This window comes from Nematolebias whitei, chromosome 19 (genome assembly GCF_014905685.2).
Source record: "Nematolebias whitei isolate Nwh7 chromosome 19, NemWhi1, whole genome shotgun sequence".
Lineage (NCBI taxonomy): Eukaryota > Metazoa > Chordata > Actinopteri > Cyprinodontiformes > Rivulidae > Nematolebias > Nematolebias whitei.
This window is the reverse complement of record NC_056516.1, coordinates 18,858,865-18,872,085: the sequence shown is the minus strand read 5'-3', so window position 1 is coordinate 18,872,085 and position 13,221 is coordinate 18,858,865. Positions and strand designations below refer to the sequence as shown.

The following is a 13,221-nucleotide window of genomic DNA, read 5'->3' as shown; positions in this document are numbered from 1 at the left end:
CCAACTATATATATATAGATATATATTTCCCTCAGTCCTAATGCCAAAAATGATGCAACAAACATTAACTATGCCCCATCTGGCTCGTAATTTGACCTTTGACTTCAACTGTCAGTTTAGCAGAACGACAGTTTACGAGCCAGATCTCCTGGATTAATTGACACCCCCCCAGCCTTATACAAGCGGAAGTGTCAAGATCATACGCAGTCTAATCAATATTGCTTGAAGCTCAATTGGTACAAGGACCACTGTGACAAACAGAGGGGATTTTAAGGTGAGTTTGAGAGGTGGCAGTGAGTGTTGTTTGACTTTGAGCCCTGTTTTCTTTTAAAGTGGTGAAGTGATGCATGATGAGTATCTGTCAAACTATGAGCTAATGTGATCCTCCTATTTACATTGGTTATAATATTGTTATAGATATAGATTATAGATAGAGGTTTTGATTGTGCTATGAGATGCAAGTTGTGCTAAAGGTGAGAGGCTGTCAGGAACATTCAGCCACGGCTGCAGTCTGTGCTGCCCTCTTGTGGCTCATGTGCTTTTCATAACAGCAAAACAAGATTTGCAGGAAAACTCAGTAATAACTTCAATCTAGTTTAGACACACAATGATTGGCATCAAGCTAACCAGAGAAGTATATTATGGTCCTTTCTGTGGGAAAACCATCTTCAGCGCTGACCTCATCCCAGCAGAAATGATCGTTTGCTTCCAGTGACATAAACCCCATCAAACACACCTGTTTAGATTACGGCAGAATGTGAGAGGAAGTGGCTCAGGTGGACTTTAACTTGTGATGCTTTTGCTGTTGTTGAGCGCTTTTGTGCTGTAGGTCTAGGTAAGGTCGGAGGAATGTGATGATGTCAGGCTGCGTGCTGCAGTGAACGAAAGCAGTGAGTTGTGTTTTCACCTGCACAAGCACATACCTGCCCCCTTACCTTAGCAGAGCAGGAGGAGGGCAAGTCGAGGGGGAGAGGCAAACTAAGATTTAAAGAGCGGAAGATATTTTAAAAGGAGCTTTGATGAAAGCAAAAATCTGGACTTAAATACATGGAAATCCCAAACTTGTCAGTTTTCTTTTGATGGATTTAGTTGGACGATTAAATAAAAAAATAAAAAAAGTTTTATCTCTGGAATCAAAAGTGTAGGTTTAGCTGGAAAGAAGGATTTTAGGATTTACCAGATTAAATAATATCTATGCTAAAACATACTGTTATTTATTTAGCATCTTCCAACATCATGAAAACTGCCAAAAATGTCACAATATCCCTGTTGGCACCGGATAATAAATTTAATTGAATAATGTTATTAAAAGAGAAGTTGGATTGTTGTGGTGTGTATAATCAGTAAACAATAATTAGTCAGCTGGCAGTAATCCCCCCCCCCCCCCCCACTCCCTGCACTGATTCTTATTACAGCTTTGACACCCTGTTGTGGTTGTGCAGTGTTGTCCATTATGTTGTGGAGCTTGTGCAGCATTCTCCGTGTTACAGTACGCTCCCCAGCACAGAAACAATTTGTTCATAATGTGTGCATAATTATCTGTTTTGGCCTAATAAATAATGTCTATTGAAATATTCCAAAAAGTATCATTGGATGTACAACTACTAATTACCTTTGGAAGCTAATACAATTCAAAATGGCTACCATAGTCAACTAATTAAAAAAACACAAACATGGCTATAAGTGTCTCAGTTTTACAGATATTGGGTTAAAATTTGGTGTGCTCGTAGCTAAGAGTTACTGCATGAGATCTTTGTTAAAACTTTAACATTAACTGTTCGAGTCAACCCAGTGTTTCTATATTTCTATCAAAATACGTCATGAACCACTAAACAGATTTTAATGAAACTATCAAAAGTAATCATTGAATGTACGTTTAATAATGATTAATTTTTGGAGTGAATCCATTTCAAGACTGCCACCACTGGTCCACATTAGCCAACAAAAAGTTGCTATAACTCCATCACTTTTGCAGCTATTGAGCTAAAATTTGATGTAGTAATAAAGCTGAACGATTTTGGAAAATATTTTAATAGTGATTTTTTTTTTCCCCTAAATATTGCGATTACGATTTATTACGCAATATTTTTTTTTTGTCTTTTTCTCTTGTATTTTTCAACGAACACAAGCAATAAATCTGTTTCAGTTGTAACAAACTCCACTGTTTTCAGCTCCGTAGCATCTCTGTTTCTACATGTTTTGTATAGCTCTGGGATAGCAACTTGGCTAAGGCATTCTGTACCGCGTATCCATTGTGTTTACCAAAGTCATAAACCCAGGCTTGGTCACTATATTAATGGGCTCCATCATGTCTTTTGCTATGAGCTCAGTTATTGTTTGAGTTATTTCCACGGGCCGTTTCGAATTCTGTTCATACAGAGTAATACCTTCTAACAGTTCGGTCAGTGATCCCTGTCGGCTGCTACTTTGCTTACTTGAAGTTGAAGCGCTGGTCGTTGGCATTCTAGCCATGCAACTAAATGACTTTGTGGTGTTTTTTCAAGTCTTCATAAAGATTTGTGGTGTTACCTTGAGAGGTAGCAACAACAGCAAGGCAGGTTCTGCACAATACGACGTTGCGCAGCGTCTTCTTTTTTATAGCCAAAATAATTCCAAACAACGGACGTGCTGCTGGTGCCCCTCTGTGGTACCAAACTTTCAGATGTATCAGCTTCTGTCGAGCCTGACGCTATTGTGCAACCGGTTAAAGCGCAGTGTTGACTTCTCCTGCTCCCTGCTCTGATTTGCTCCACTCACTCGCAAGTCACATAACCAGATCATGTGACCAGTCAAATTACAGCCTTCGCGATTAGAAAATCTAATTTTTATCATATCACAATATTATTGCAAATGCAAATTGTTCAGCCCATGTGGTAGTAGCTGAGAGTCATTCACAACACATCTTCTGAGCTTCAAATCTTGCAATATCAAATGGCATGGCTTAGAAGGAAACACTACACCTAAAGGACACTTTGAGGACCAGAATGTTCATATTTTAGGCAAAGACAGATGATTTGAAAGAGGGTAAAGGGACTCATGTCAACTTGGAAAAAAAACTTTAAACAGAGGAAAAGATCACATTTACAGCTTTCTAAAACTTATAATAGAGCATTAAGGTTCTGTTTATACAGTGCTGTTTTTATGTGAAACCGTAGTATTTTTTTGCTGCTTTTTGGTAATTTGTATATACGTCAGCAGTTGTTTTCTCTGACACAGAAGCTTTTTGGATTCAGGTCTGAGCAGAAGGTTTTGGAAACGCCTAGTGTCTGTAAAATTGTTCACGTGCACTACAATCGTCTGCCACCAATAGTTTTTCTGGGCTTGCACAAGTACCGGTACATGAACAACAATGGCGGAAGCAGAGTGCTGTTTGTGTTGCTTACCCTTTTTCAACATGTAGGAGCAAACCAACCTAATCCTTGGTCCAAACAAATGTTTGTGCATTCATCATTTTGGATGTAACTGCATTCATGGTCAACACTGAAGTGTCTGGGTGCATGCCTGTGCTGCAAAAATACAATAATCATAGTACCAGCTACTTACCAGGCATGGAGACTAGCAGATTCAACAAGCATAGCAATAATTGTGTAAAAGTATGACTTTTACACAATCTGCATTGGGAAAATGCTAACATTTCAAGAGATTAATCACTTTTAAACAGAGCTTAAGGTTTAGGTTTATTGGTCATATGCAGTTCAACACAAGGTCAACAATGCAATGAAATGCTCAGGATGAGAATAATCGTCTTGACTCACCAAAAAACAACAAGAAATACCGAAGCATGCAACAAAAAAACTAAAACAAGGCTCCAAAAGTGAAAAAGAAATAAATCTACAGCAGCATGGTCCTATTAGCAGCATAGTTCTGTTAGCAGTGAGGTTCTCTTAGCATCAGAGTCCTGTTAGCACCATGGAAGCAGTGAGGTTCTTTTAGCAGCATGGTACTGTTAGCAACATGGCTGTGTTAGCAGCATAGTCCTATTAGCAGAATGGTTCTGTTAGCATTATGGTCCCGTTAGCAGCATGGTACTGTTAGCAGCATGGTTCTGTTAGCAGCATAGTCCTATTAGCAGAGTGGTTCTGTTAGCATTATGGTCCCGTTAGCAGCATGGTACTGTTAGCAGCATGGTTCTGTTAGCAGTGAGGTTCCCTTAGCATCAGAGTCCTGTTAGCACCATGGTACTGTTAGCAGCGCGGTTCCGTTAGTAGCATGATGATGATGATAACCGCGGCAACTGACGATGACTACCCTGACCTTCAGAACCAGGTCCGGCAGACACAGAACATCCAAGGTTTCCCAGCGGCATTGAACTGTTCCGTAGAGTTCGGTGTGCAGGCAGATGGAGGATCATGGAGACAGCCGCCATGACAGGCTGGAGCCTGAGGTTGGAATGGGGGCCGGGAACTGAACCACCAAGGCAGGATGGCAAGGCAGCAACACACACTTTTGCAGACAGATGTTGGAGGGGTGTTGACAGAGTGCTACGTTAGTGGCAGTTGTCGACTGTGGGGTGGGGGGTTCGTGAAGGACATTTTGGTAGGCAGGGTGCTCGGTTCTATTGACAGGGCAGGACGCCCTCCTTGGATAACGGTAGAGGAAACACTGCAGCAGATACAGAGGAGCAACGTCTGTACTTGGTGCAAGCCCCCCCCCATTATGAACCTCTCACTAAGGCTGAGCCCGACCGCCCTACGAAGGAAGCTCATTTCAGCTGCTTGCATCTGGGATCTCATTCTTTTGAACATTATATTTAACTCACTGAAAACAAAACTTCATAGTTTTGGTCTAATTATTTTGAAAATTATAGCTAATTTTGTTGTTGTTGTTTTGTTTACAATTTAACTCCTGAAATATGAATATTTATTTAGATTAAATACGAGTAATAGTTTAACTGCTGAAATTGGGACGTTTTCAATATTTTGAAATATCAAACGATATTTTTAGTAAGAACTGTAACTGTATTAATACCTGAGGTTTGAGATGAGGACCCAGCATGCATGTGTAGGGGACACCACAAGATAATGGTTTTAAACATTTTATCTGGACCTAGTTGCCAGATTGTTTCCCGCCCCACCTTTAGAGGTGTGACACAGGATGTTAGTGCACGTTAAATGGTGTGTTCGCTTTACTTTCTGAATGGCCTGTGAGGGTGTAGCAGAGCAATTACTGCACTGGCGTACCAAACTGGAATCTGCAGAGCCTCTCCTTTCACCCTCCACAAATCCGTGCACACACACACTGCCGATCGGAAGTCGCAGGGACCGGAGTGCCCCCAAAAAAGCACTGGGAAGTGTAATTACAGAGAAGTACATCCACCCCACCCCAACCCCCCTCTGCTCTCGCTCCTCCTCTCTTCTCCCTCCGTCCGGTTGCCTGCTGCTCTGCAAACACGTTAAAATGCTTTCTGTGGCTTAATTAGCAGCCTGCACAACAAGCCATGCATTCTTGGTCTGGTTTCAGCACATGCACGCGTTCAGGCACATATGCACGCACCGTAACTCGGTGATCATGACAGGATGTCGTCAGCAGGGGGCAGCAGAGGGCTGTGGTGCAGGTTGGATCTGGTGGAGCAAAGCATCTGTTGAGTTGGCTCTGCTTTCAATGTTTGATTGGAGATATATTAAAGTTCTTCAGATATGTTACATTAAAACACACACACACACCGACACATAAAGATTTAGATGAAATACGTTAGAGAACACAGCTTGCTGGTCCTCCAGCAGCAGAATCGGCGGCACTTTTAACTTCCTGTCCTGCTAGATGAGCGGAAGTCGTAAAGACATTGAACATATCCAGCAGCTTCTGCTCTCTGCACCTGGCTCGCTCCTTTACCACTAACACCCCACCACCCCCTTTTACTTAAAACATGCACACACTTACCTCATCCACAGTCCTCAGCAGCTTGGGCATCCAAACTTACTGAATCAGGCTGGTTTTCCCCCATTTCTTCAATCACCACTGGTAGTTTGCCTGGTACTTTTACACTAAGGCCTAGTTCCTTATATATAGATCCTATAAGAGATATTTGGGTAATTGACAGAAGATTTATTGGCTATAATTGTCATATTGTAATTAATTGTATATCCATTTATCAGAAAATTGGTCTTTTCTTTGCAAAAGCACGACTAGTTGTTCTTAAAAAGTTCTGCTTTTGAAGATGTGACAAGCACTTGTCTCACGTCTTGTGACTGGGCCTTATGAAGTTCAAGCTGTGTGTGTGTGTATATTTGTGCTTTTGAGCGTGCAAAGAGCTTTGGTGTCACCGCCTGAGCAGCAGGTAAGATTATTAAGGCTCAGCTATAAAAGTCTCGGGGACCACCTTTGTGGACCACCTCACTTTTAAGTGTGCGCAAGCTTGTTTGAATTCTGAAACGCTGCCACTCTCTTATTTATTTATTATTTTCTTGCCGTTTCAGTTTGGGAAGTTGTGTAGGAGTGTGGTTTGCAGCAGCAGTGGCTTTTGTTTAGTTTTTTCCTCGTTTTGGCTTGTTGTCTTGTTTGCTGGTCTGCCTTGGCGTTCTTCTGCACGGTGGGAAGTCTGCATTCTTTTTGTAATTATGAGGTGTGAAAGCTTGGGTGTGAAGGCCAACACACACACACACACACACACACACACACAACTTTGGAATTATTTGAAATGAGCACTCTGGAGTCTGCATTAGTGAATTGCAATACATCTGCAAATGATTAAAAATGCAGCTGTCATTATGTGACACAAATGCCTTGGCATACACTTATATTTTTTTGTCTTGGCCTCCCATCGAGTGTTCCCCTGCTGAACGCTTGATGGCACTGGTAGTTCGCAGATGCAGTGTTTTCATGCACACTTGCTCCTGTTCTCTGTGGGCTGGGACGTTAGGCTTTGAAGTTGAGGCTGATAGCCCCGAGCAGTGGAAGTTACATTGTGTTGTGTTTCTGACTTGGCTAGTCAGTTGGAAAAAAAAAGTGTGTGTGAGTTTTGACTGCACTATGAACATTCATCCTAGCTCCCTTCCTCTTTCTTTGAAAGTGACTGAGCAGCATATGACAGAAAGACTTTGCTTTTAAATGACAGAAAACATGTTTGTAAGAGTATCAATCCACTATTATGAAAGCATTATGCTTTACAATATAGTTCATTCCAAAGAAGCTAGTGTGGGAAACTTCTTGGAATCTGTCAGCCTGTCTGGCAGGAAGAACATTTATGACTCAGCTACATGCTAAAGCATTCAAACAGTTCCCCTCCACAGGGAGAGGTGATTATTCTGATCGTTTATTTCTCTCTCAGACACAGATCCGCGGGTCCTGGAGAAGCAGGAGCAACAGCAGCCCACTTACCTGGCCCTAAGCTACATCAACAGGTATGCAAACCAGCTTGAGAAGTGTGCGTCTACAGAGGGCAGAATCGCACCACCCTTCAAAAGTTCCAGTTTATCTGAGTTCATGTGACTCGGTGAGAAAATCGTGAATGACTGATGACTTCCCATAGACCCAGCAGCGGTGACTCATTCACAAACATGCAAACAAAACCGCACAAGGCAATCACTCTCGGCTCCCTGATGTGCCACAGGCAACGTTTTAAAAAGCATACACAGGTGTGTTTCTGCGTTTGGGGAATCGACGTGTCACATCCCATTTAATGCACTGTCAAATCACTACAAGATGCAACTTTGAAGGAGACAACAGTAAATCAAAAAGAGATGTTGAGATGTCTTTTTTGTAATATATTTCTAAGTGGTGAGGCTGTAAATGTCATCTTTATTTATTGTCAGGACGATTGTTTTATGGCACAAGTCACAGCTTTTTTAGGTAACAGTTTACAGAACAGCAAAAAGAAGAGCTGAGACGACGACATCGAGGCTGATACCGGTAAACTACATTAAATAACTATTAACGCGGGTATTTTTATTTCCATTGTTTGATGGGATTCAGCTAAGTATAAAATTAATGCACAAGTTATAAACTGTCAGTGCAGCAGACATATTGTTTTATAAACCTTTTATAACCAAGGGAAGGAAGAAACCAGCAGGACTAACCCAGTTCAAACCACATATTGTAATCTAAAGGTGCAGAAAAATAAAATGTTAAGGACTCAAAGGTGCAAAATGTACTATCAAAATAAAACAAAAAGGTGCAAATGTGCACAAAAAAAATCAGTCGAGAGACAGGAGCATTCAGTTATTTAAGAGACTGATGGCTGATATTAGTACATTTTATACATATAATCATAGTTTTATTTGAAAAAAAAAAAAAGATGATTAATTTTATGGAGGTCGTTCAGTTTATATATGACCAGTAATCATGGGAGAAAGTAATAACTTCCTTGTTCAGTTGGACTCTAGAGAAATTTAGTAAAGACAACTTTAAGGTGAGCTTAATCATCACAAGGTGTCCAGGTCCTGTGGCTGTAAAACAAGCCCACATCAGCACCCCTCCACCTCCGTGCTTCACAGTTGGTGTTTGTACTGACCTGCTGTATGGTTTAGACAAACAGAGCACTGTACTATATGATCAAACGTCTGCACTTTGGTTTATCTGTCTTAAGAACAGCGTCCCAGAAGCCTTGTGGTTCATTCAGATGAACCTTTACCAACCCAAGTTGTTATGCTGCCATGTTCTTTTAAGAGATATGAGGAAAACTCTCCAAGCTCTTCCAAACAAGTCATACTTCATATTTTTTCAATTGTCCTGTTGTGAACTTTAACATTTAGCATGCTAACTGAGGCCTGTAGAGACTTAAGATAGAGCCCTTGGGTTTTTGCAGTTTTTCTGAGCATTGCACAGTCTGACCTTGGGGTGAATTTGCCATGGCATCCACTCCTGGGAAGATTGGCAGCTGTCTTAAATCTTTCTCTCTGTAGAATGATGGACTTTGTTTTGAATTGGCCTTTTAACCCTTCCCAGGCTGATGGGCAGAGTTATGTTCTGACGTGTAAAACTCTAGAACTGGGGGGGGGGGGGGGGGGGTGTTTTTCCCTCGACTCTAGTTAGCTTACATAAACGAGCAATGGTTTTACACAGAGGGACTTCGTGTATCAGCCTGTTATTACCTATAAATGGTGCTATGGAATTGCAAAAAAAGGTCTTTCTAAACTGGTATTTTAAGAAAAATGCCAAATTGAAAAATCACCATCTTGTCCACCTAATCGGTCCGTTCACCACACGAAGAGATTTCTAATGAAATAACTGAATTATTCAAAGTAGTTTCTTTGCAGGGATAAATACAAACTTTTACTTACCGGTATGTTTATTATAATCTCATATAAAGATTATGTATTTTATGCACAAGTACACCCTATTCTGCAAATGTAAATGTTAGGGATGCACGATATTGGATTTTTGACCGATATGTTAAAACTTATTTGGCTGATAACCGATACCAATATTTTTGATATATGTTCCTTTGTCAGAACATATTCCTCTTATTTAGGCTTATTTGCTACAAAAAAATTGTGCACCAGCTGTAAGAGCTGGTAACATATATTTAGTAACAGCCATATGATATGCATAGCACTTTAACTTATATTAAATGAAAAGTGTTAAATGTTATTTATTAGCATTAGTCACCTGCGATGCTGTCTCACTTGTGGAGGCTTGTTCCAGGTTCCTAGCTGCAGTGTGGGATCCTCTGCACTCTTAATCATGAAGGACAGACTTTTTAAATTCAAAGTTCTTGTTTCTCCATTGTGCCGTAAGACTTAATCATGCTAACGGGGCTAACACTTGATATCTGTGGTAAAACCCACCCAAGTGCTATCGTCTATTAGCTTCTCAATGACGTTGGAAATGATGGTTTGTAACTCGGGTAAGGCTACATCAGAAAAATATCTCTGACTGGGGACGATGTAGCGAGGCTCAACGTAGTCCAAAAATCTTCAGAATCCAATATCCTCAATGAAAAAAAAACTTCCACACTGCTGACATTTTGACTTCTTCCTCTCCATCGTGAGATCAGGTAGACGCACGTGATGTCATCACGTTGTGCTGCCGCTGCAGGCATCATTGTCACTTGGTTGTCATACAAAAACAGCGTCTTTTATATCAGTGTTATTTTGATGGAATGGCCAATAGTGAACTTTAACGCTAATATCAGCCGATACCAATACCACGTCGATAATATCGTGCATCCCTAGTAAATTTAGCTCCAGGCACGTATTTTGAACCTCGTCAGGTTATGATGTAAGACAACAACAAAACGAATACACAACAAACATCAGTGACCTGCATATTTGCATGCATCGGCACCCTGAAACCTGAATGAGTGAACGGGACTCGTGTTTTCCGTCAGGTTTATGACGGACGCGGCGCGCCGGGAGCAGGAAACCATGAAGAAAAAGGCCACACCCAAGCTGTCCCTTTCCATCACGGGCGGAATGTCCAGGAACAGCACGGCCACGCCCCCCCGCCACACCAGCGGTAACCTGACGCCTCCCGTCACGCCCCCCATCACCCCTTCCTCCTCATTCCGCAGCAGCACGCCTACAGGTACGACAGGTGTTGTAGTGAGACATGCGTTTGAGGGGAAGAAAGATGGATTGCTCATACGTGTGGAGTGTAGAAAGTGACTAATGCAAATAAATCCTGTTGGCAGTTGTGCTCACAGTTATGAATACGCCATCGGGAGCGTGGTTTTGAGAATCACAGTCTTCTAAATGAAAATGTTTGGAACGCAAATGGAATGCAGCCTATTCTTAAGCCTACTCATATAAGCCAGAAGCCATAAGTTGTGACAGGAGAGCACAACGCAGGTCGCCGTATACTTTAATACAATAATTCAATCACGAAATAGATGCAGCAGTTTTTTTTCTTCTTCTTTTTAATCAAAAGCAGTGGAGAAGGATTTCATCCAGCTTTCCAAAAAACAATATTTAAAGCAGGAAAATGTGTTGTAAGAGTGGAAGAAGGAAAGCCCACCTAATATCTCCTGCAGTGTGTGTGTAGGTGTGTGTGTGTTGGTTTTGGTGGCTCCTGCAGTGAGCAAACCAGTCAACACTTTGCTAATTACATAGCAGCTGCCACGCTGTGCGTTTGCATGGGGCCGAGTGTTGCACAGCCCAGAAGCAGATGTCCAATTTGAGCCCAAATGGTTCCAAACGTAGTGTTGGGCCTGGGCTTAACGCACGCACACACAAACACACACACGCTCTTTCAACATGTGCCAGGGTGCCATCCATTTCCTCATGCTGAGGTGCAGCATTTCCTGTTAGAAGGCGGGGGTCAGTGGGCCCTTGTGTCTGCCTGAACATTTCAGTTATGTGGTATGAGGATGCTGGTGTGTGCATACGTGCGTGCACACATGCGAGTGGAAAATATTCTGCTCTGAGCAAAGCGCTTTTTCCAGGCTGAGCAATGGAGATCACTCCCACTTAATTATCCCCTTCTGAGCGCCAATCCCTGCGTTCTGGCTCGCAGGCACACAGACACAAGCACAACATATTTGTTTTGTCTGCCTTCAGTGGCATGTGGCCTACTTATGCATTGAATTAGCAACAGAAAATAGAGAAAGGCTTTAATAAATAGCCACATATAATTTCTGTGTATGGCAAATCCTAATGGCAAGATGTTCTTCTGGCTGTGGCCCCGTCCACATATCATATAAGATGACAAACGTTTTCTTTGTTCTGCGCGGCTCCAACGCGCCTTTAGGCAGCGAGTATGATGAGGAGGAGGTAGACTACGAGGAGTCGGACAGCGATGAGTCATGGACCACAGAAAGTGCCATCAGCTCTGAGTCCATCCTGAGCTCCATGTGCATGAACGGGGGCGAGGAGAAGCCGTTCGCCTGCCCCGTCCCCGGGTGTAAGAAGAGATATAAGGTAAGGTTCGAGAGGATTAAAAAGTCAAGTCCAGTTACAGGACATGAAGTTTCATCTGTGGTGAAATCTACACTGAAGCTCTTTATCTGGGCGTCACATGTCCGGGGCATTATGTTGGGAAAAAGCACTGAATAAATCCCGACTGTCACGATTGGAACAGTGATAAATTTATCATGGTATTTGCTTTGGTTGATATTTATTGGTGCTTGGAACAAGAACCTCATTCAGCTCACCGTCCAAGCTTCTTAACTATTAAACAATGTTTCAACTTTATTCTTTAATCTCACATTTAGGCCACGCAGGAAGGCTCATAAATCAGAAATACGATATCCACCTCAAGATGGTACAAAATGAACTGTTGTGATATGAACAGTTATAGATTTGCTGATTGACTGGAATCAAATGATTTTTCAATTGAACACTGGCCTGCATTCAAAAACTTTATTTTTTACAACCCAACTTTTTTACTGGATTCGAACACCTCTGGGAAAAGTGACATAATTAAATCTAGGTGTTTAATTTGCGAGACATATAATTTATAAGCAGGAGGAAAAGAAAGCCATCAAACCATTAAATGTTTTCTTTTTTGCTACATATCTGTATATTTTAGACACTTAACAGTTTAGGGTTTTGTAGAAAACATGTTTGTATTGTTTATCAATTATTTTTTATTGAACTGTGTTTAAGAAAAAAAAAAGGTTAAGTATTTACTTTTAAAGTTAAAGGTTTAATAAAGAAGAAATGTTATTTCTTCTGTTGTGTTTGTACAAATATCAAGGTCCTGGTGTTGATTCTGAGGAGGTTTTTTTCTCTTAGAAAAGTTTCATCATAGTCAGACTTTCAGGTCAACCAGAAATGATAAGAACGCAAACTTTGTATGACAATTGGTAGTTTTTAGGAAAAAAAATAATCATCTAAAATGAGAATTGTCCTAGAATACGGCAATCAAAGCACTTTTACAGCCACTAACAATATAAAATCCTGACAAAAATACAGTAGTCCCTCGTTTATCGCAGGGGATCCGTACCCTGAAGACCCGCGATAAGTGAAAAACTGCGAAGTAGGAATAGTAGTACAAGTTAGGCCTGTCACGATAACAAATTTTGCTGGGTGATTAATTGTCTCAGAAATGATTGCGATAAACGACAATATTGTTTGAACTTTGACAATAGTGAGTAATTATTGTCAAATTTTAGGAGAAATGTTTGTTAATTTGTTTTGCATGTACACTAGTACCTTTTTTCAACCACCAGATGGCAGTATAAGACTGAACTGAAGGGTGGATAGTAAGGGAGCGAGCAGAGTGTGTCTAAGAAAAATGTGAGGGAGGCTCCTTGACGTGACATGGGCTGTCTTTCATCGGTTCTCAAAATGGTGGACGCTCGGTGTGTTTTGAGCTCTTTAGCATAGCATTTTTCACACAAAG

The 13,221-nt window shown here is 41.3% G+C and overlaps 1 protein-coding gene across 1 annotated transcript in view; it reads left to right on the top strand.

Annotated features, from left to right (window-relative positions):
- The window catches only part of LOC119425801 (juxtaposed with another zinc finger protein 1), a 17,021-nt gene that overhangs the window by 2,271 nt on the left and 1,529 nt on the right, over window positions 1-13,221 (top strand). The window contains exons 2-4 of the mRNA XM_037693348.1: window positions 7,268-7,340; window positions 10,268-10,464; window positions 11,626-11,795. Coding sequence (XP_037549276.1) covers window positions 7,268-7,340; window positions 10,268-10,464; window positions 11,626-11,795 — 440 coding nt within the window. The remainder of the gene's footprint in view (window positions 1-7,267; window positions 7,341-10,267; window positions 10,465-11,625; window positions 11,796-13,221) is intronic.